Here is a 21,732-nt window from a genome sequence, read left to right as displayed (position 1 = left end):
AGGTTTAGGGTGAGAGGGGAAAGACATAAAAGAGACCTAATGGGCAACCTTTTCACGCAGAGGGTGGTACGTGTGTGAAATGAGCTGCCAGAGGATGTGCTGGAGGCTGGTACAATTGCAACATTTAAGAGGCATTTGGATGGGTATGTGAATAGGAAGGGTTTGGAGGGATATGGGCCGGGCGCTGGCAGGTGGGACTAGATTGGGTTGGGATATCTGGTTGGCATGGACAGGTTGGACCGAAGGGTCTGTTTCCATGCTGTACATCTCTATGACTCTATGAATGTACTATCACACAGAAGGCGGTTGAGGCCAGGATGGATAGGAAATAGCTGTTCTTCTTAGTTTCAGGGGCAATAATGAAGAGACACAATGTTAAGGTGAAGGGCATGTGATTTAGGAGGGGATTTTTTTCAACCAGAGGGTGGTGGGCTCTAGAATGCACTACCTGGGAGGGGTGTAGATGTGAGAATCGTGACAACATTTAAAAATGCGTGTGCATTAGCAGGATCAGCATTCAAGGATACAGGCCAGATGTTAGAAAGTGGGATTTGTATTGACAGGTTGGCAGAGATTAGGTGGTCTAAAAGGCCTTTTTTGTGTTGTACATTTCTGGAGTTCTGTTTCTTCATAAATTATTATGAACCCTTCTGAGAATTTAGTAGTTCCTTAAAAAACAGTATTAATTTTAAACATGCTGGATTGATTACAGTGAAATTTTCCCACTGCCTAACTTATATGCCACATTTAACAGAACTACATTGCATCCTTATGAGGTTTTGGCCAAGTGAAATGTCAAATTAGCAAAGCTTGAGTTCCACATTTTCCTGCATGTCCTACCAGAGGAATGTGCTATTCAGAATATCTACTGACAATATCATGGGTACCATTAGTTGATGAGCAACAGTCTATTCCTCATTGCATATCTGTGAAGATGTCTCCATCTCCACCTCCTCGTCAGAGTTCCATTTTTAGCATTACACTCTCGAGTTCCTCCATCCTCATCTTCACTCAGAGCTGTGTTAACTAACTTAACTCCATGTCTCTTTTTAGGCCTTGATTTTTTAAAAAAATAGTCAAGCATGTTTCTTGAATTTCACAGACTTTAAAGAAAATTTCAGTACTTCAATATGTGCTTGTGATATCATGTTGACCCCTTACTTTGTTAGCCATTGATCTGGTCTCATATGACAGAAAAATATCTGGAACTTGTCCTTGCAACCACTTAATTTCTTTAATACCACTTTTGTGATTATAGATGAAATGGTAACTTGCATTCCAGCTAAATCAATGCCTAGAATCAACTCAATCCAAGTAATTTCTGAACAACTACTACCACTGTTCCAGATATCAAGTCACATTCTAGTTTGTACTAAAGAATGCGTACAATTTATCCTGTTCATTAAAACTTTGATTTTCAATGCGCTCTAGAGAAAGTTTTCAGAATTCAGAGTTGGTAATGCCATTGTATTTCAGTGGCAGTGGCTAGTTTGTCTTGTTGTGCCTTTGCTTGGCACAAGGGATACTTTGCACTTGTCAGCACAGCCTGGATATTGTCCAGGGATTGCTGAATTTTGACATGGATTGTTCTTGGCGGCCTGGCATAGCCTTCTATCTTTATTTGAAAGTACTCAAAGGTTGTCCTCAAGAATGGGGTAGGATGCTCAACTCATCGACTGTCCGTTCCAACGTGCTACAGTGCAAAATCTTAATAACCTCCTCAGGAGACTGACACAAGGTGCACTGATAGGGTACTTTTTATTGTCCAGTATTTCCCGGGAGCCGAAAAATTACGCCACATTCTTCGCAACTTGCAGCGTATTATCACTGAGGGTGAGCACCTCACGAAGATCTTCCCCACACCTCCAATTTTTTGCCTTTAAACAACTGCCAAACCTCAAACAGAATTGTTTGCAGCAAACTGCCCAGCCTTCAGGACACCATATAACCCTGTCACAGCAGATGGTGCAAGACACGTCACAGTGTCGACACAGATACCACCACTATATGTAGGGACACCACTATATGCGCAGCAGGTACTCATGTGACTCAGCCAATGTTGTCTATCTCATACGCTGTGGGCAAGGATGTCCTGAGGCTTGGTACATTGGCGAGACTGAGCAGAGTCTACGTGATGAATGGACACCACACAACAATAACCAGCCAGGAATGGTTCTTCCCAATCGAGGAACACTTCAGCAGTTCAGGACATTCTTCCTCGGACCCTCAGGTAACCATCCTCCAAGGCGGACTTCAGGACAGGCAACAAAGCAAAGTGGCCGAGCAAAGGCTTACAGCCAAGTTTGGTACCCATGGAAATGGCCTCAACTGGGACCTTGGGTTCACGTCACACTACAGGTGTCCCCGCTGCACTAGACACTCTCTCTCTAGCACGCGCACACATCTACAGGCCCACGCACTCACACAGACCTTCTCTCATACGCAAGCTCTCTCTCATATGCTCACACCTACAACCCCAACACACACACACCCGCTCTCACAGATTTATACCTCTTTACACTCTCACACATTCACAGACACTCACACCCCTAAATGCACGCACACAGATGTTTGTGGGGGAATTTGTACTTGCAGAATTACATTTTATTTTGCTCAAAAACTGCATAAATCCATGTAGGATTCTGTACACTGGGACACAGAGAGGCAGACTTTAACCTCACACCTTCAATGCATTGCCTGAGCTGAGATGGTACCTATTGCTAAAGATACAGTGGCACAGCGCCAGAGACCCGGGTTCAATTCCCACCTCAGGAGACTGTGTGGAGTTTGTACATTCTCCCTGTGTAGATTTCCTCCGGGTGCTCCAGTTTCCTCCCACAGTCCAAAAATGTGCAGGTTAGGTGAATTAGCCATTCTAAATTGCCCATAGTGTTAGGTGAAAGAGTAACTGTAGGGGAATGGGTCTGGCTGGGTTGCGCTTCGGTGGGTCGGTGTGGACTTGTTGGGCCGAAGGGCCTGTTTCCACCCTAAGTAATCTAATCTAAGTATATCATGAGAACGTAACTTTAAAAAGGCTCTGGAATTTACATATGAAACAACCAAAACTAACATGATCATTCTAAACAGTGAAAGATTTGATCTAAATTTGTTTAATATTACATTCCATGATATTACAATCCTGTTGCTATAAATCCTGTATCTTATGATTCTGCTGCAAAACAACCTAATGAAGAAGCAACACTTCGAAAGTTAGTGGTTCCAAATAAACCTGTTGGACTGTAAACCTGTTTTTTTTTGTGATTTGTAACTTTGCCTTTTGTCTTTGAGGTGATTCTAGAGGAATCTGCTGGCAAGGACTGGGTTGGAAGGACTGTTATTCTGAACTTTTCGTTTGTTCATTTTTCTGATTCCCCCAACCTAAGAATTTGTATTTAAGATTCTGTACCTAGGTACCTTAGATGGTATTGTAAGTGGCGGCTTGTAAACTTGTCACATGTACTAATAATTACACAGTGAAAATAAAGCTACTTTGAATTCATATTTAAGGAATCGTGAAAAGTGCTGAATATCATCCAGTCATTAGCACATCGCCACAGTTCTGACCTTATGACAAAAAGTCATTGAATTAACTTGCAACTTGGCCTCTATCTTGCAAAGCTCCTCTAGTAATATTCAGAGTTTGAGATGATTAACCTCCAAACCACAACCATCTCTGTTCGTGCCCATTTCCTCAGTTTTTCTATGGCTCTTTGGTGTGACAGAAAGACAAATACAGCCTTGATGTCAAGAGCACTCATTCTCACCTCCCCTCTGGAATTCAGTTCTTTTGTCCATGTTTGAACCAAGACTGTAATGAAGTTAGGAGCTCAGTGGCTTTGGTGGAAAAAATGGAGTGGAGGTGAGTAAATTATTTATCAGTTTTATACATTTGTTGAATATGGGCGTCACTAGCTAGCCTAGTATTTATTGTCCATCCTTAATTGCCCAGAGAACAGTCAAGAGTCAACCGCATTGCTGTGAGCCTGGTGTCACTTGTAGGCCAGGTAAGAACAGCAGATTTCCCTCCTTTAACAGCATTAGTGAATTAGGTTGATTTTTTACAACAATTAATAGTAGCCTTTAGGCTAGCTTTTTATTCCAGATTTTTATTGAATTTAAATTTCACCCTCTGCAGTGATGAACATTAACTTGGGATTCTGGATTTCTCATCAATGACATTACCACTAAGCAAGTGCTGCATGATTAATGCTGTTGATTACCCACTTTTTTACCTTATTGTTGATCAAGACTGGACTGATGGACTGGTCACTAGCCAGGTTTGATTTTTTTTTTAATACAGGACATATCCAGACAGTTTTCCACATAATTAGTTGATGCCAGTTTTAAGGCTGTATGTTATTAAGGGTTTTGCCATTTCCTGTATACCCCTCTCCTGCATTAGACCTTCCAAAATGTATCCTCTCTTATTTATCCATATTAAATTCCACCTGCCATTTCTCCACCTTATCTATAGCCTGCTGTATCCACAGCCAATCCTCTTCACTACCTGCACTTCCCCAATCTTTGTATTGTCCTCAAACTTTCTAATCAGCCCACCTACTTTCTCCTCCAAATTATTTTTATGTATATTACAAGTAACAAGAGTCCTGGTACTGATCCCTACAGAATACCACTGGTCACAAATCTCTAGTCAGAAAATCAACCTTCCACCATTACTCACTCTTCTCTGACCAAGCCAGTTCTGTATTGATCTTACAAGCTCATTGTGGGCCCCATATTACTTCACCTTCTGTATCAGCATGCCATGAGGGACCTTGTCACAGACCTTGCTAAAGTCCAAGTAGATAACATCTACTACCCTGCTTTCAAGAGAACAAACAGACCCTATAGTTTCCCACACTTAAGGATGATGGATGCAAGCTTCATCATGAGTAACAGATTATGCAGCAGTGAATTGGTATACAATACTGACCACAAATCAAATCCTAAAAGAATGTGAATACCTCCTGGAAGAAAACATCCAGGTAACATATTTCTCCCCAGTGTGTCAGTATTTGAAGCTTTGACTCTAGCTCATAAAGTATTTGAGTTGCAGGGTGATTGCCAAGGATACACTGGTGTCCACCAATTTCCATACATTATAGCTGCAAAACATCACCTGCCCTGCCATCAACATTGTAAAAAACTGGAATGGTGGCTTCTCCCTCACTGTCAAACTCCTGAGTTTAGTACACCATCAAAATTGTTCTCTGTCAAGCTCCCCTCCATCCATTAGGAAAATCCATTGTTTTAATAATAGCAAGTCAGCCCTAGCTGACCAGGCAATGAGTTCTAGCTAGCCACCTAATGAACTATGCATCAATCGCTAATTGATGTTTATCACTGACTAAGACTGGGAAAGAAAGTACAAATTGTTTAAAGTTAAGTCAAACACCAAGTGTAATACATAACTAAATTTTATAAAACACTAAGTACTTAGAATTCCTTATCAGCAAATTCCTGAGCTAAGTAATTCTTAAAATGATTACCTTTAATTTAAAATCAAAGTAGTACTGCCAAATAGAACATTAATAAATGGATTGTATAATAAAAAAAACATTCAATTTCAAATCCATTTTTAAGCAGAGAGTTTCAATTTAATTTTGTGTCCTAACCTTTGCTAAGTGTCTGTTACTCTAATAAGGGTACAGAAGTATGTTTCATGTAGAACTATGGAAATAATTCTCATACTGTGGAAAAGTATCTGAATGAACTGAATCACCTGACGGATTGATGTTCATTGCAGAATGTATCTCGTTTACAGTTGTGCTCAGGCTTTCAAAACGATTCACCAGATTTTGCACTTGGAACTCCAATGTGCCAAGTCGTACATATACCTTATGAAAAATTTCAGTTAAGGCATTAAGTACTTCCTGCTGAGTTTCTGAATCAAAACGTTGTACATCCATGTGAGAATCTGGAACATGCCTGTAATTGTGGTAAGCAGAACCCTCATTTTCTGAAGTTGCAGCGTGGTGTCTTAATATATTTTCATTTTGAGAAGAGGATGATATAGAATCCATTTCCTCTATTTCATTTACAGCATTAACTCCTACATTGGGAAATGCAGATGAGAAACAGCATTAAATTAATAACAATAAATAATTATTGAAAGATGGAACAGAACAATACTGCCAATTGTGAATTTTTGAGTGTGTTAAGATTCCAGTTGATGGTAGTTCTGGACAACCTAGATCCAAGTGGAACCTGGCTTGACAGATCATTAAAGTTTTACTTTTTGTTTACCATGGAGATCAGCACTGAATATATATGCAAGGGACTGCCAGTATACTTTTTACGCTGCAGAGTCTGATTCATTATTCCAGGCAGAGACAAAAAAAACAAGATGACACTGGTAGAGTAGCCTATAGGCCCCTTAATAGAAGATGTAGGGCAAAGAATAATTTAGGAAATAATGAAGATGTAAAATAAGGCACTACATTAATCCTGATTGACTTTAATCTTCATTAGAATAGATGAGTAATATCAAACTGGCAAAAGTAGCAACAAGGAAGAATTGATGATCAGGCTATTTTGCATCTAGTAATGTATATTGGGGAAGATTCAATATATGATCTGAGAGTAAAAGATCTTCTCGGGAACAGTGATCCTAACAAGGTGAATTCAGTGTTCAATTTCAGAGAGTGAAACGAAATCAGAAACAACCGAGTTAAACTGCAATAAAGGTAATTACATGGGAATGAGTTAGCTAAAGTTAACTGGGAAAAGACAGTTGATGAACCATGTTCTTAAATGTTCATGACTTGCAAAGTTGATTTTTTCCAATCAGCAGGAAGGATTCTTGGAAGGGGATACACCAGCAATTGTTAACTAGGGAAGTTAAGGATAGTATCAAACTTTTTAGAAAACACAATGTGTCAAAGATCAATAGTAAGCCAGAACATTGGTTTTTAAATCTTTCTCAACAAAAAGGTGACCAAAAGAAAATAAGCTTTTATGGCAAGCAAGTAATGTAAACAGGATTGTAAGAACTTCTTTAAATATACACAAAAGAAGGCAGAGACACAAAAGTGAACATAGGCCTCTTACAGAATGTGACTGGGGAAATAATAATAGAGAACAAGGAAATGGTAGAGGTGTTGAATAGAAACATAGAAAACAGGTGCAGGAGTAGGTCATTTAGCCTTTTGAGCCTTCACCACCATTCAGTATGATCATGACTAATCATGCAATTTCAGTACTTCACTCCATACCCCTTGATCCCTTTAGCTGCAAGTGCCACATCCAGCTCCCTCTTGAATATATCTAATGAATTGGCCCCAACAGCTTTCTGTGGTAGAGAATTCCACAGGTTTAGGAGAGTGTAATTGCAATTAAAGGCAGTTGAAGGTACAGTGGTTAGCACTGCTGCCTCACAGCGCCAGAGACCTGGGTTCAATTCCCACCTCAGGCAACTATGTGAAGTTTGTGCATTCTCCCAGTGTCTGCATGTGTGTCCTCCGGGTGCTCCAGTTTCCTCTCACAGTCCAAACATGTGCAACTTAGGTGAACTGGCCATGCTAGGTGAAGGGGTAACTGTAGGGGAATGGGTCTGGGTGGGTTGCACTTCGACAGGTCGGTGTGGACTTGTTGGGCCGAAGGGCCTGTTTCCACACTAAGTAAGTAATCTGATCTAAAAGGCACCTAGAGGACAGGAATGCATGTGTCAGCCTGTGTTCCAGCCATAATTCGACTTCTGTAAACATTAACAGGTCTCTAGTATAAGAAAATAAACTGCAGTCACACTAACCCTATCCTTTTTGAATCACAAGATGGCACTAGCCTAGAACCTACTCCCCGGAGTCCATCAACTCCAGCAGCATTGTATTTTCTACGTACTTTGTCTTTATTCTTTCCTTCATCTTCAAGGCTCGAGCGGTGTCAGCAGGGCAGTTGCTGCAGCATTGAAAGTCCTGGCCGAGGCAGGCCTGGAGCCTGGACTTTGGATGCTACGACTGCCAACAGTGGAGAGGTGGCCATACACCTGGAGCTTGGACTGAAGGGAATGTTAGCACAGCTTAACTATAGAAGCCATGAGACCTCAATTTGAACAGATTGTTATTGTATCTCAATGGTATGGATCGTGGAAATAAAACACTTTTCACTATCAATAAATAAATTTGTTCATGCAGTCTTTTGCAAAGCTATGTTGTCATTTTTTGTTCTTAAAGCAATGTAATTTACCTTCAAATTCAGATGGACAAGGGGACAACAGTTATCCTGGTATCATAAGTAGCTGCCCATGCTCATTGGTAGTGGTTTTAGACAGGTGATCGCAACAACATTGAGGCCAACCTCCAAAATAAGATATAAACAGGCATTGGTGGGAAGAATGAAGGAGAGAGAGGATCCAAGAATAGGAGTCCCCGACATCAGCCTGAAGGAAGAACATAGACTCTTACCACCAGACTGCACAATATCAGGAGTAGGTAATCCACCATCTCGAAACTGCTGCCCCCCTCCTCCATTTTACAGAATAGCTAAGAATCAGTCAAGCATTCTAATCTGGTTTTCACAATGGACCAGGCTGCATTCACAACTTTTGTAATCTTGGCCAAACCGGTTGTCATACCAAGCTGTGATCCTATCAGTTGGGAAGAGGATGCTTTCCATGGTGTATCTATAAAAATTGGTAACAGTCATTGTGAACATGCCAAACTTCTTTTTAACTTCCTCAAAAGACTTTGATGTGCTTTCTTTGCCATACTGTCAATGTGAATGAACTGGGACAGTTTAGTAATATTTACTTTTCTATCATCTCATAATCGGGACCATTGATACAGATAGGAGCATGTCCTCTACTCTGCTTCCTGAAGTCAATGACAAGCTCCTTCGTTTTGCTGATAGAGGGAGAAACTGTTGGCTTTACACCATGCCACAAAGCTATGTTTTCCTGAATTCAGTCTTGCTGTTTAAGATCTGACCCACAACGGTAGTGTCACCTGCAAATTTGTAAATTGAGTTAGAGCTGAATTTGGCGATACTGTTGAGAGTATATCTGGAGTTTAGTAAAAGGCTAAGTACACAGCCTTGCGAGGAACCGGTGTGGAGGAAATGTCGCCTACTGTTACTGATTGTGGTCTGCGGGTCAGGAAGTCGAGGATCCAGTTGCAAAATACAGAGCAGAGTCCTGGGTGTGGGGGTTTGGAGATGAGTTCAGTTGGAATTATGGTACTGAAGGCAGAGTTAAAGTAACCCTTTAGTCCCTTATTAATCAATAACCTATCTTCTCTGTCTCAAAAACACTAACTTGGATTCCAAGCTCTCCAAGGCACCAAATTCCATGGATTCACCACCCTCTGGGGGAAGAAGTTCTTCCTCATCCCTTCACTTTGAGGCTGTGCCCTCAGAACTCCGGGATGTAGTCCACCTGCTCCAGGTAAATTATCCACCTTCAGCTTCCCCAGCACTTTCTTTTTAGTAATAATCACTACCCTAATCTCCTCTGCCCCCTGACCTGTCTTGAAGCTTTAGTATGCTGAGATCTTTCACTGTGAAAACTGATGCAAAGTACCTGTTCAGTTTGTCAATCATTTCTTTGTTCCCTATTACTACTTCTCCAGCTGTCCAATGTCCACTCCTGACTCTTACTTATCTTTTACATATCTGAGAAGAAAACTCTTGCTATCTTATTTTATGTTATTAGCTAGCTTACTCACATGTTTCATCTTCTCCCCCTTATTGCTCTTTTAGATGTCCACTGCTGGTTTTTAAAGGCTTCCCAATAATCTTCACCACATTATATGCTTTTATGCTGTCCTGGGTTCCCTTGTCAGCCATGGTTGCCTCATCCTCCCCTTAGCATGTTTCTTCTTCCTTGGGATGAATTTCTGCTGTGCGGGAAAGTGAGGTCTGCAGATGCTGGAGATCAGAGTCGAGACTGTGTTGCTGGAAAAGCACAGCAGGTCAGGCAGCATCCGATGAACAGAATTAACGTTTCGGGCCAGAGCCTACTGAATAGCTCTGGCCCGAAACGTCAATTTTCCTGCTCCTTGGATGTTGCCTGACCTGCTGTGCTTTTCCAGCAACACACTCTCGACTCTGAATTTCTGCTGTGCCTCTTGAATTAGTCCCAGAAACTCCTGCCATTCCTGCTCCACTATCTTCTCTTCTGGGCTTCCTTTCCAATCAATTCATCAATCCATTCTGTGGGAGTTGTCACTTTCTTGATTACTTCCTCTTTTTCCCCACTTTTTCTGGTCTTTCCAGTTGGTTTTGAGGACAATTGGAACTTTCAAAAATAAAATGCTGAAGATCTTCCAAGCTCATCGAATGAGACCACATTGATAAATGGACTCTTGCATTTTTGGGCCCTAAACATTTCCATTCACAAGTTCACTTTGAATTCAAAGCATGTCTTCAAGGATTCATAATTCATAATTTCTACTTTTTTTCCAGTTCTTCAGTTTAAGTAATAGTTCAAAAATTTGACAGCAATACTATTATTATAACGTCTGATATAATACCTTAAGTAATGCCCCAGAATGAAACTTGGCTTAATGAACAATTTTTAAACCATGTGGTCAGTCACAATGTATCCACAAGAGACTGCCAAAGACAAATTTGCTACACAAAACTATTTTACACAGCATAAGAATGACTTAAAGTGGGCTTGTTACAAATATCAAATACTTAGATTACTTAGGGTGGAAACAGGCCCTTCGGCCCAACAAGTCCACACCGACCCGCCGAAGCGCAACCCAGCCAGATCCATTCCCCTATAGTTACTCCTTCACCTAACACTATGGGCAATTTAGCATAGCTAATTCACCTAACCTGCACATTTTTGGACTGTTAGGAAACCTATACAGGGAGAATGTACAAACTCCACACAGTCAGTCTCCTGAGGTGGGAATTGAACCCGGGTCTCTGGCGCTGTGAGGCAGCAGTGCTAACCACTGTGCCACTGTATCTTTAGCAATAGGTACCATCTCAGCTCAGGCAATGCATTGAAGGTGTGAGGTTAAAGTCTGTCTCTGTGTCCCAGTGTACAGAATCCTACATGGATTCATGCAGTTTTTGAGCAAAATAAAATGTAATTCTGCAAGTACAAATTCCCCCACAAACATCTGTGTGCGTGCAACTTGGCACTTATGTGAAGGGTCACCCTGCTTTAAAGTTTTTTTAGGGGACAAAGCTCTATTTGGTTTTCTTTCAGCAAACATTTCTGTTTACTTGACGCCATCTTCTTTAATTAATATCTCTTCCTGAAACCGTTTAAACAAACTGCGAACACATTACATTCCTTAAAATGTGTTCCTTACATTCATGCATTCAACAGCCTTTAGGAGTGTTTTCCTCTCTGGCACCTTAAAGCCCTCTATTTCTAGAGCTTTTCTCTTACTAACTTCTAAGCCACTCAAGATTTTGTCTGCCCTGACTATTTTGGAATGGCTCAACTGAACTGCTGAATATACAAGCCTTTTTTCTGTCTCCTGCTTTTCTCTGACAGCCTCAATACTCGCTGACTTTTGGGAATGGTTCTGTCTTTCTAAAAGAACTTATTTTTGTGTCACTGTCATCCTGTTTCATAGAATGCTCTACTGCCAGAAAAAATCTATTGTTCTCACTCTACCTATTTACAAAAGAGTGAACCATTCATAAGGGTTTCTCTTCCAAAATATCAAATGCATATAAACAAATGGCAGATCACCATGCACCACTCAGTTTTAGTTTTATTTTAGATTAAGTTCTAGGTTTTCTTCATTCTTAACACTAGATAAAAATACTAGATTTTGTCCACTTCAGGACTCAAATTTCCAAATAATAATGATTATAATAATATCAAAAACCTTCTTCACAGTATCTGGTCTTTCCCTTGAGTTTTATTCCATTATTTTATTTAAAATATTTGTGAAAACTGGAGTGAAGTAGAATCTATGTAATTAGATACCAGTGGTAATAGTAGTTAATGTGAACGCCAAATGTTTCTTGTTGGCTTTTCTAAATCGCCTATTCTAAACTACTATTCAGACCTATTTCATGCCTCGATCTTTCCTTTATTGCCAGTAAACATTCCTTTGCCTTGAGCTCTGAGCACCCTCACCAACTATTCTACTTGTTCCTCACACACACATACACACAACATAATACCCATCATTTTCTAACTCTCTTCTATTCTGCAGATGGCTTTGGACACAGATGTTGCCAGACATGCTGAGTTTCTCCAGCATTATCTGCTTTTATTTCATATTTGCAGCATTTGAAGAATATTGCCTTTACTTACCAAGTTCCTTCTGGATTTCCATCTTCTTTATATCTTTTTCATTCACATCTATTTTCTTGGCGTACAAAAAACTTCCCAGCTTTTCATTCTTGGTTTTCCTAGTTTTGAGGACTGAAAAGTGTTCACCAGAATTACATTTCTCAGGTTGGTTTCTATGGTCACCTGTTGTCATGTCAATCATGTACACTGGTGAGTCTGTCTGACAAAGTTCCATTTCAGCTGATGCTGCTTTTGAAACTCTTCCAAGAGTAAATAAAAGTTGTTTGTAACTATTCAGAGTTGACCCATCAGAATACAGGGCTGAGGTGTGCTCAGTATGGGTTGGAATTGCCTCAGTGTGAACTGGAACTGTTCTGTGTGCCACAGGAACAACTTTCTGGTTCACTGCTGTGCCTGGTGAAGGAAAACGATGAACCGAGAACGTCTCTGGAACTGATTCTGATTTACGTGACATGAGTTGGTTTTTGTGAGCAGATATTTGTTTAGTGGTGCGAAAATCATCTTTGGATCTCTGTCCTTGAGCCAAAGCTGAAGGGCTGTTGAATTGTTGTTGAGGTGTAGACTCATAACTGGTGATAAGTGCATTATTTATCACAGGTCCTGTTTCTACTTCGAGATGAGCTGGTTCACATTCAATGTTAGTTGACTCATTGTCTTGGTTGGCTGAAGAAGCATTTGCATAAATGTATGTAAATCCAGATTCATCCTGGTTGACAGAACAAATATTTGTGTAAATGTACACAAAACAAGGTGATTCTTCATTTACAATCTCAGAAATCTCTTTTTTAGACACCAAATTAGATTTATTTAAACTGGTTTCACTCATTAGTAGACTTGGACTTAAATTCTCTTGCAAAATAGCTACATCTTCTAATGAGGTTTCCTTATTAAGAAAACCATCTTCTTGATTAGTGGGTGCAAGCATGTTGGATGACATAGTTCCACTTTGATAAGTTGGTTCTTCTGAATCTGATAGCCACTTTTTTCTCTCCTCTGGGCCTGACTGTATTACTACATATAAGAACATCAAACAAATTGTGACTTAAAGTGGATATTAGAAACTGGAAGCTCAGCTTTAAAACACTAATGTGACCTTCCCATTACATCATATACAGTGGCATAAAGATTCATTATATTTAATACTGTGTAGAAGACTGAAGTTTGAAGGATGGGGGGAAAATGGATTTACCTGTGAAAATACCTGGAATGGTTTCTTTAGGGGAGGTGACAAAGTTCATTATAGACATAGGGGTTTGTTTTTGTTTATTTGTTTGTTTTGTCATGACTGATGATTACTTTCCTACAGACCCTGTTTTCAACAACGACTAGTTTGAAGAGGAGCTTATTTTATTTGGTTCAGTTGGAGGAAAATATGCTAAGAACAAGCTGAGTTGGAGTAAAGCCTGCTAAGAACAAGCCGCGTTTGAGGAAAGTTTGCAAGTAACAAGCTTTCAGCTGATTGTTCTAATTTCTGAAAACAAAACAAGCTTTTGAATTCAGGGTGAAAACTATTTGTTCTTTTGAAAGAGCTACTGAAGGAACATTGAGATTGTATTTCCTCTGCAAGCTGTATTTGCAAGACTTCAGAGACAACCATGCATGCTTAGTGACTGGATCACACTAGCCAAAATATCAGTGACAGATTCTAGAACATTCTATGTGTTATACTTTTGCCGTCAAGAATAATCCCTATGCCAAAGTGTGTTTTTTAGAAAGCCAATATCTGCAGAGACTTGTTTCCCTCTTTTCCTGAAGACTCTGGCTTTGATTTGGAAATATTTAGAAGGAATATGAATTATTACATTACTGACATGGAATAGTCAGTACTGAAGTGATGGTGTACTCCCCTTGCCTTGGTCATGACTACAACAGGTTATCTACTAAAAGTAGCTTCACAGAATACTATGACTTGCAGTTTTAGATTCAGTAGACTACAGGAAAACAACACATATAGACCAAATATTGAACCACAGAAGCAATCACCCCAACATCCACAAACGAAGTTGCATCAGAACATTATTCCAACGAGCCACCACACACTGCAGCGCAGAGGAAAATCACCTTTACAGTGTATTCAAAAAGAACGGGTACCCAATGAACACAATCTGCAGATTTCTCAGCAACAAACTCAAACAAGCAGACAAAACGCATCCAGAAACCCGAGCCACTCTCCCCTACATGAAAGACATCTCAGAAATGACTGCCAGACTACTCAGACCCCTTGGCATCATGGTAGCCCACAAACCCACCAAAACACTAAAACAGCAGCTAATGAACTTGAAAGACCCTATGTAAACAACAAGCAAAGCTAATGTTATTTACAAAATACCATGCTGTAACAAACACGACATTGGACAAACAGACAGAAAACTAGTGACCAGGATACATGAACATCAACTAGCCACAAAAAGACATGATCCTCTCTCACTAGTATCTTTACATATAGATGAGGAAGGACACTACTTTGACTGGGACAACATATCCGTTCTAGGACAAGCCAAACAGAGACACGCACGAGAATTCCTAGAAGCATGGCATTCCAACCAGAGCTCTATCAACAAACACATCGAGTTAGACCCCATCTACCACCCCTAAGGAAAAGAACAGGAAATTATATCACCACAGGAAAAAATGTCACCAACCCAAAGAAACCCAAACATAAATAGAAGGCAGGGACTACCAACAGTGCTTCACCCGGAGGCCCACTGAAGATGTTACCTAGTAGGGTGACGAAATGTCTGGAAATGAACCTTCCAGCTCAGTAAGCAAACCTACATTCAGAATCTCAATAAGACCTCAAGATTGAAAGAAAACAACCACAAGCTATTCAGTCTCTATTCATTCATTGATACTCTCCAACCAAGACTACTTACTGATAAATCTTCTCTGCACCCTCTCTGGTGCGATCACTTATTTCCTTAATGTGGCTATCAGAATTGCATTCTGTATTCCCACTGTAGCCTTAGTAATGGCTTAGGCAGCTCTATCATAACCGTGCTGCATTTGTATTCAGTGTCTCGACTAATAAATTAAAGTATCCTATGTCTTCTCAACCACTATCCAGCTGTCCTGTTAAGGGGAGGTTTGCTCCCTAGTTACCTAGTATACTAACGAAACGTCTGAAAACGAACCTTCTAGCTCAGCGAACAAACCTACATCCAGAACCTCAACCTGATCTACAAATCTTCTCAAGACTCGCTCACACCTATGGGTGCAATACGCTAAAACTGGCCTGAAAATGGGAAACCCAATGCAGTCCAACAGAGCGCCATCCGCGAACAGCTGCTGTACTTCCTGCATGAATGCCAAAGGAAACAGGTACTACCTAAATGTCTTAAATGAAACCTCCCCGTAACACCCGACTAGCCAAAAGAATAGCAGAGCAAAACAGCTGCAGCATGTTTAGAGATATGATTAATGATGCCCACATCAGACTCCGTAAATACTACTGGGAAATTTCACGCCAAAAAACTTAATTTAGTAATGCAACAGACCTTGAATGGACAGACGCAGTACAATAAGCCATAGACATTAGACAGCGACACAGAAAAGGAAAATAAAACTAGACGTGCAGAAAAAAATAGACATACTTACACAAAGTAACAACACAAATAACACAGAAGCATGGATAAAAAAAACTTATCTGACCAACCCTTAGTAGACACTGAAAAAGCCATCTTAGTAAGTGGATTAAATTACATCTTCTAGGATGTGGACCATAAAGATTTCTTAGCAGCATTCGAAACAACACTGAAAGGCAACAAACTCACAGTAGAAACCCAGCAAACCATCAGACAGACAGTCGCACCAACATGAAGCAGGAAAAAGGAAGGAAACACACAACACACAAGAAAAGAAAGCACGAGAAGGACTAAAAAAAAGATAAAAACATTGTTATCCTACCTGCAGACAAAGGACACTTGACAGTCATTTTAAATCAAAGAGACTACATTGAGAAACTGAACATACTGCTTGCAGATACCAACACTTACCAGCAAGTGGCGATACACCCAACCCCACATCTAGAGAACCGAATCACAGCCCTACTCAAAAGACTTCAGAAATCTGGAGAAATAAATCAGACCGACTTTCAAAAAAATGAAACCAGATAGATCCAACACAGCATGCTTCTACGGATTATCACAAACCAGGAGCCCCTCTCAGACCCATAGTCTCGCTACCTGGAACACAAACTTACAGATTAGCCAAAGAGCTACACCAAAGACTAAAACACTTAGTAGTAGAAATCCTGAAGACCATCAAAGACACCAGGATGAAATAATGGCCTCCGTTGATGTAACATCCCTGTTCACATCTATCAACATCAACCTGGCCAAGGAAACACTGACTACACTATTGGAAGAACCAAAGACACATACATCAAACATCACCAATTTCATCAGCAAGGACAAAATCGTCAAATGAGTGGACCTATGCCTTATCACCCATTTTGCCTTCAACAACAAAACCTACAGGCAAACCAATGGAACACCGTTGGGATCTTCAATATTAGGGTTCTTAGCAGAGGCAGTAATGCAGAGACTCGAACAAACAGTTCTGCCAGCCATCCAACCCAAACTTTGGGTTTGTGACTTGGATGACACCCTTGCCATCACTAAACAAAACATATTAGAGGTATCCTTCAAGACCATCAATAATACCCTTACTGGCATAAAATTCACTAAAGAGGAAGAAAACAACAACAAACTGCCATTCCTCGATGTCGCAGTAGAGCAAACAGCCAATGGGGAACTTCAAACCAGCATCTACAGAAAAACAACACATACAGACCAAATATTCAACTACAGAAGCAGTCATCCCAACATCCACAAATGAAGCTGCATTAGAACATTGTTTCAACGAGCCACTACACACTGCAGCACAGAGAAACTACGAAGAGCAGAGGAAAATCACCTATACAGTGTATTAAAAAAGAATGGGTACCCAACGAACACAGTCTGCAGATTTCTCAGCAACAAACCCAAACAAGCAGACAAAACAAGCAGACATCTCAGAAATGACTGCCAGACTACTCAGACCCCTTGGCATCATGGTAGCCCACAAACCCACCAACACACTAAAACAGCAGCTAATGAAGTTAGAAGACCCGATACAGACAACAAAATAAATTAATGTCATTTACAAAATACTGTGCAAGAACTGTAACAAACATTACATTGGAAAAAACAGAGTAAACTAGCCACCAGGATACATGAACATCAACTAGCCACAAAAAGACATGACCCATTCTCGCTAGTATCTTTACATACAGATGAGGAAGGACACCACTTCGACTTGGACAACACATGCATCCTAGGATAATCCAAACAGAGACACGCGCAAGAATTCTTAGCAGCATGGCATTCCAACCGGAACTCTATCAACAAAGCACATTGACTCAGATCCCATTTACCACTCCCTGAGAAAGAGAACTGGAACTGATACCACCACAGGAAATGATGTCACCAACCCAAGGAAACCTAGACACATAAATAAAAAGCAGTCGATACCACCAGTGCTTCATCTGGAGGCTCACTGATGATGTTACCTAGTATGGTGACGAAACGTCTGAAAACGAACCTTCAAGCTCAGCAAGCAAACCCACATCCATAATCTCAATCTCAAATCTTCTCACAACTCTTATAAGCAATGCTCTGATAAATAAAGACAAATGGCAAATGTCTTCTTCACCACACTGTCTACCTATCAACTTTCAAGGAACTATATACATTCCTTCCCAAGATGCCTCTATTCAACAACACGCCCCAGAGCCCTACCATTAACAGTAGAAGTCCTGCCCTGGTTTGCATTACCAAACTGCAAAACTTTGCATTTGTCTAAATTTAAACTCCATCTGCCACTTCTCAGCCCATTAGCCTATCTGATCAAGATTTTGTTGTATTCAGAGATAACCTTCTTCACTGTCCACTGTACCACCAATTTTGGTGACATCCGCAAACTTACTAACCATACCTTCTATATTACCATTCAAATCGTTGCTTTCAATAATAGTGGACCCAGAACCAATCCTTATAGCACACTGCTGGTCACAGACCTCCAGTTCCTCTACCACCACCCTCTCTTCTACAATCAAGACAATTTTCTGTCCAATGAGCTGGTTCTCCCTGGATTCCATGTGATCTAATCTTACTAACCAGTCTACCACGGGAGGCCTTGTTGTAAGCTTGTTAAAGTCCACATAGACAACATCTACAGTGCTGCCTTCATCTATCTTCTTGGTAGCCTCTTCAAAACCTCAAATTTATAAGACACAATGCCCCATGCATGAAACCATGCTATCCCAAATCAGTCCTTACCTTTCCAAATGTACATACATCCTACCTCTCAGAATCCCCTCCACAACTTACTTATGACTGACATCAAGCTCACTGGTCAATAGTTGCCCGGCCTTACCTTGCAGCTTTTCTTAAACAATGACACATTAGCCACTCTTCAGTCTTCTAGCACTTCACCAGAACTCTGCCAGAGCCCCCGCAATCTCTTTGCTAGCTTTCATCTAAAATGGATGACTTTTTTTTAAAGCTACATCCTTAGTCCTACTTTCCTCCAGAGGGAAAGCATCTCCCTAGCTCTCTTCAAAATCTTATACATTTCAATAGCAGAATCATAGAATTGTTATGGCACTCAGCCCATCAGTCTTTGGGGAAACCCCACTACAAATCTTTCTCCAGCTTTAAAAAAAATCCAGTGACTATTCCGGTTTCCTAACCCTAGGCCAATTTTGTATCCATATTGCTGCTGTCCTCTTTATACCATAACCTACAGCCCTCATCACAAGCCTGTCATGTGCCTCTGTATTCTGAAGTCTTTTATGGTCTCATCTCTCCCTCTCCAAGTAATCTCAGCATTTCAACCTCCTATGTTTCATGCTCCTCTAATCCTGGCTTTTTGTGCATCTCTACTTTTAATTTCTACATTTGTGTCTTCAAGTGCCAAAAGCCTACGTTCTGGAATTTCCTCACTAAACTGTGCTTCTCCAATTCACTCTTCTCCCTTAAGAAAATTTAAGCAAATTTGCTTTTTTTAAAAAACCTAAGGTTTTGGCTCCTGCTGTCAATAACGTTGCGTGGTGTAAAATTCTGCTTTATTAAACTTGTGGAACTTTTGAAATTCATTATATTAAAGCATATATAAATATGCTTTGTTGTTATAATACCATGGACATTGTGTGGCTTTCAATATAGGGATGGTGGCAAGTCAAGATTATTTCCCATCAGGAATCCTCTTAAATTCATCACAAGCTTATAATGTTAAAAGCAATGCAGCTTTTCTAAAAAGTATTGTAGCTGGAAAACATTAACCTTTAAACAGATAGGTGAAAGTAGTTAACTAACTTTATTTTTCTTACCTTTGTTTAAATAGAATAATTTCACCAGTTCTTTTAAATCAAGAGTTGGATTCACTGCATGACAGAGGAAATATATTATTGTAGCAGATATATTCTTCAGCCTTACTAAAACTGTATTTAATTATTTGGATACAAAATTTTTTTTTGAAACACTCACTGTATTACTTAGAAATAAACAAGGAACTGAACACAAACCAGTTCGAAACTCCAGTAATTTCTTGAAATAGACTGAGGCAAACCGGTGTATATCCGCAGGTTGTTCAAGCAAAACAGACTTGCCTAGTGTTTCGACAAGCGTCCTGAAGCCATAAGGAATTACAGATTTACTGCAAGCCATTTTGGTAGGATTGGTTCAGTACTTCTGAATCAAGGGAAAAGAATGTGTATGTGCAAAATAAAAATTTTATCTTCCATTAGCTTAAGCTAGTTACATTTTTACCTTTACTAGTATCTTTTTGCATATTTGATTCATTAAAACATTTGTAAACGTTTTGTTTTTAAACTCATTTTAAAATACTCTTGGGATTTGGCAAGTGATCTCTGATTCTACATGACAAGTCCTCTAACAATGCGTCAGTTAGATGATGACTGACAGCTAACTATCAAGCTTCAGTTACGGGCGGCACGGTGGCACAGTGGTTAGCACTGCTGCCTCACAGCGCCAGAGACCCGGGTTCAATTCCCGCCTCAGGCGACTGACTGTGTGGAGTTTGCATGTTCTCCCCGTGTCTGCGTGGGTTTCCTCCGGGTGCTCTGGTTTCCTCCCACAGTCCAAAGATGTGCAGGTCAGGTGAATTGGCCATGCTAAATTGCCCGTAGTGTCAGATAATGGGTAAATGTAGGGGTATGGGTGGGTTGCGCTTCGGCGGGGCGGTATGGATTTGTTGGGCCGAAGGGCCTGTTTCCATACTGTAAGTAATCTAATCTAATCTACAGATAAAGAAGGTAGGTTGACTCTGATAGGGCAATGCCCTGGCAAGAGAAATGAATTTTGTTGTCTACTTTAAGGTTTAGGCCCACTCAGGGATTTACATGATATTCAAGAAATTATCTGAAATAGGATACATCAAAGCCATCTTCCAATGGGAATGGTTACTCTGATCAGATCTTTTCTTACTAGGTATTGCACAAACTCATGAATGGACTGTTACTTTCATTCCTGAAAATGCCCAGTTTATTTCAAATTACCATGGAAGGGTAACATTTCTCAAAATTTGACCAATGTGAAGCTAGCTGTTTCATATTGTTATGCATTAGTAACATGAGTGGTGTTTGCCATCATGCCAAAAAGACATTCTACTCACGACACAAATAATTAATGTGGCATTTAAATTTCAATGTCAGTATAGTGTTTGATATGTAGGCAGAAAGTCAAACATTGGTGGATCAAACTGTGTCTCTTGAAACAGTTTGCAAAAAGCTACAGTGCTACAGCGGGCGCACAGGGAGGGGAGCTGGAAGGTAAGTGGAGACCAGTTTAAATTAACGTTTTTCTTTTCGCAGTCTGTTTTTTTTCAACTAGGAGGGGGAACCCGGAAGTCGTCAACAGAGGCTTCTGGGAAGGTAAGAAGTTTGAAATAAAAGCGCGTACCTCAGAGGTTTCGACCTCAGTGCTACAGCGGGCGCACAGAGAGGGGAGCCGGAAGGAAAGCAGAGACCAGTTTAAATTAACGCTTTTCTTTTCGCAGTCTGTTTTTTTTCAGCTAAGAGCGGGAACCCGGAAGTCGTCAACAGAAGCTTCTGGGAAGGTAAGAAGTTTGAGTGGGGAAGGAACCCACCCTCCCCGAACCTACAAAAAAAAGGACTCAGTCGGCTGAACAGGTAAGCTACTTAGTGTTCTTGTTTTGGAGACTAAGCGCAGACAGTGGAATGTTCCTCCTGCAGGATGTTTGAGGTAGGGGTGACCACCGATGCTCCTGCCGACTTCGCCTGCAGGGTGTGCAGCCAGCTCCAGCTCCTCACAGACCGCGTTAGGGAACTGGAGCTGGAGTTGGATGAACTGAGGATTATTCGAGAGGCTGAGAGGGTGATAGATAGAAGCTACAGGGACATAGTTACGCCAGAGAACAGAGGTAGCTGGGTAACAGTTAGAGGTGGGAAGGGGAGGAAGCAGGCAGTGCAGGGATCCCCTGTAGTC

The 21,732-nt window shown here is 40.6% G+C and overlaps 1 protein-coding gene across 1 annotated transcript in view; it reads right to left on the bottom strand.

Annotated features, from left to right (window-relative positions):
• Window positions 1-4,978: 4,978 nt before the first annotated feature.
• Window positions 4,979-21,732, bottom strand: part of LOC122548814 — a 22,036-nt gene continuing 5,282 nt past the window's right edge. The window contains exons 2-4 of the mRNA XM_043687607.1: window positions 19,596-19,649; window positions 12,227-12,932; window positions 4,979-6,052 (exon numbers count right to left, since the gene is read on the bottom strand). Coding sequence (XP_043543542.1) covers window positions 5,661-6,052; window positions 12,227-12,680 — 846 coding nt within the window. The 5' untranslated portion in view covers window positions 12,681-12,932; window positions 19,596-19,649 and the 3' untranslated portion in view covers window positions 4,979-5,660. The remainder of the gene's footprint in view (window positions 6,053-12,226; window positions 12,933-19,595; window positions 19,650-21,732) is intronic.

This window comes from Chiloscyllium plagiosum, chromosome 4, assembly GCF_004010195.1.
Source record: "Chiloscyllium plagiosum isolate BGI_BamShark_2017 chromosome 4, ASM401019v2, whole genome shotgun sequence".
Lineage (NCBI taxonomy): Eukaryota > Metazoa > Chordata > Chondrichthyes > Orectolobiformes > Hemiscylliidae > Chiloscyllium > Chiloscyllium plagiosum.
Note: the sequence above shows the minus strand (reverse complement) of the source record. Positions and strands in the feature narration are given on the sequence as shown.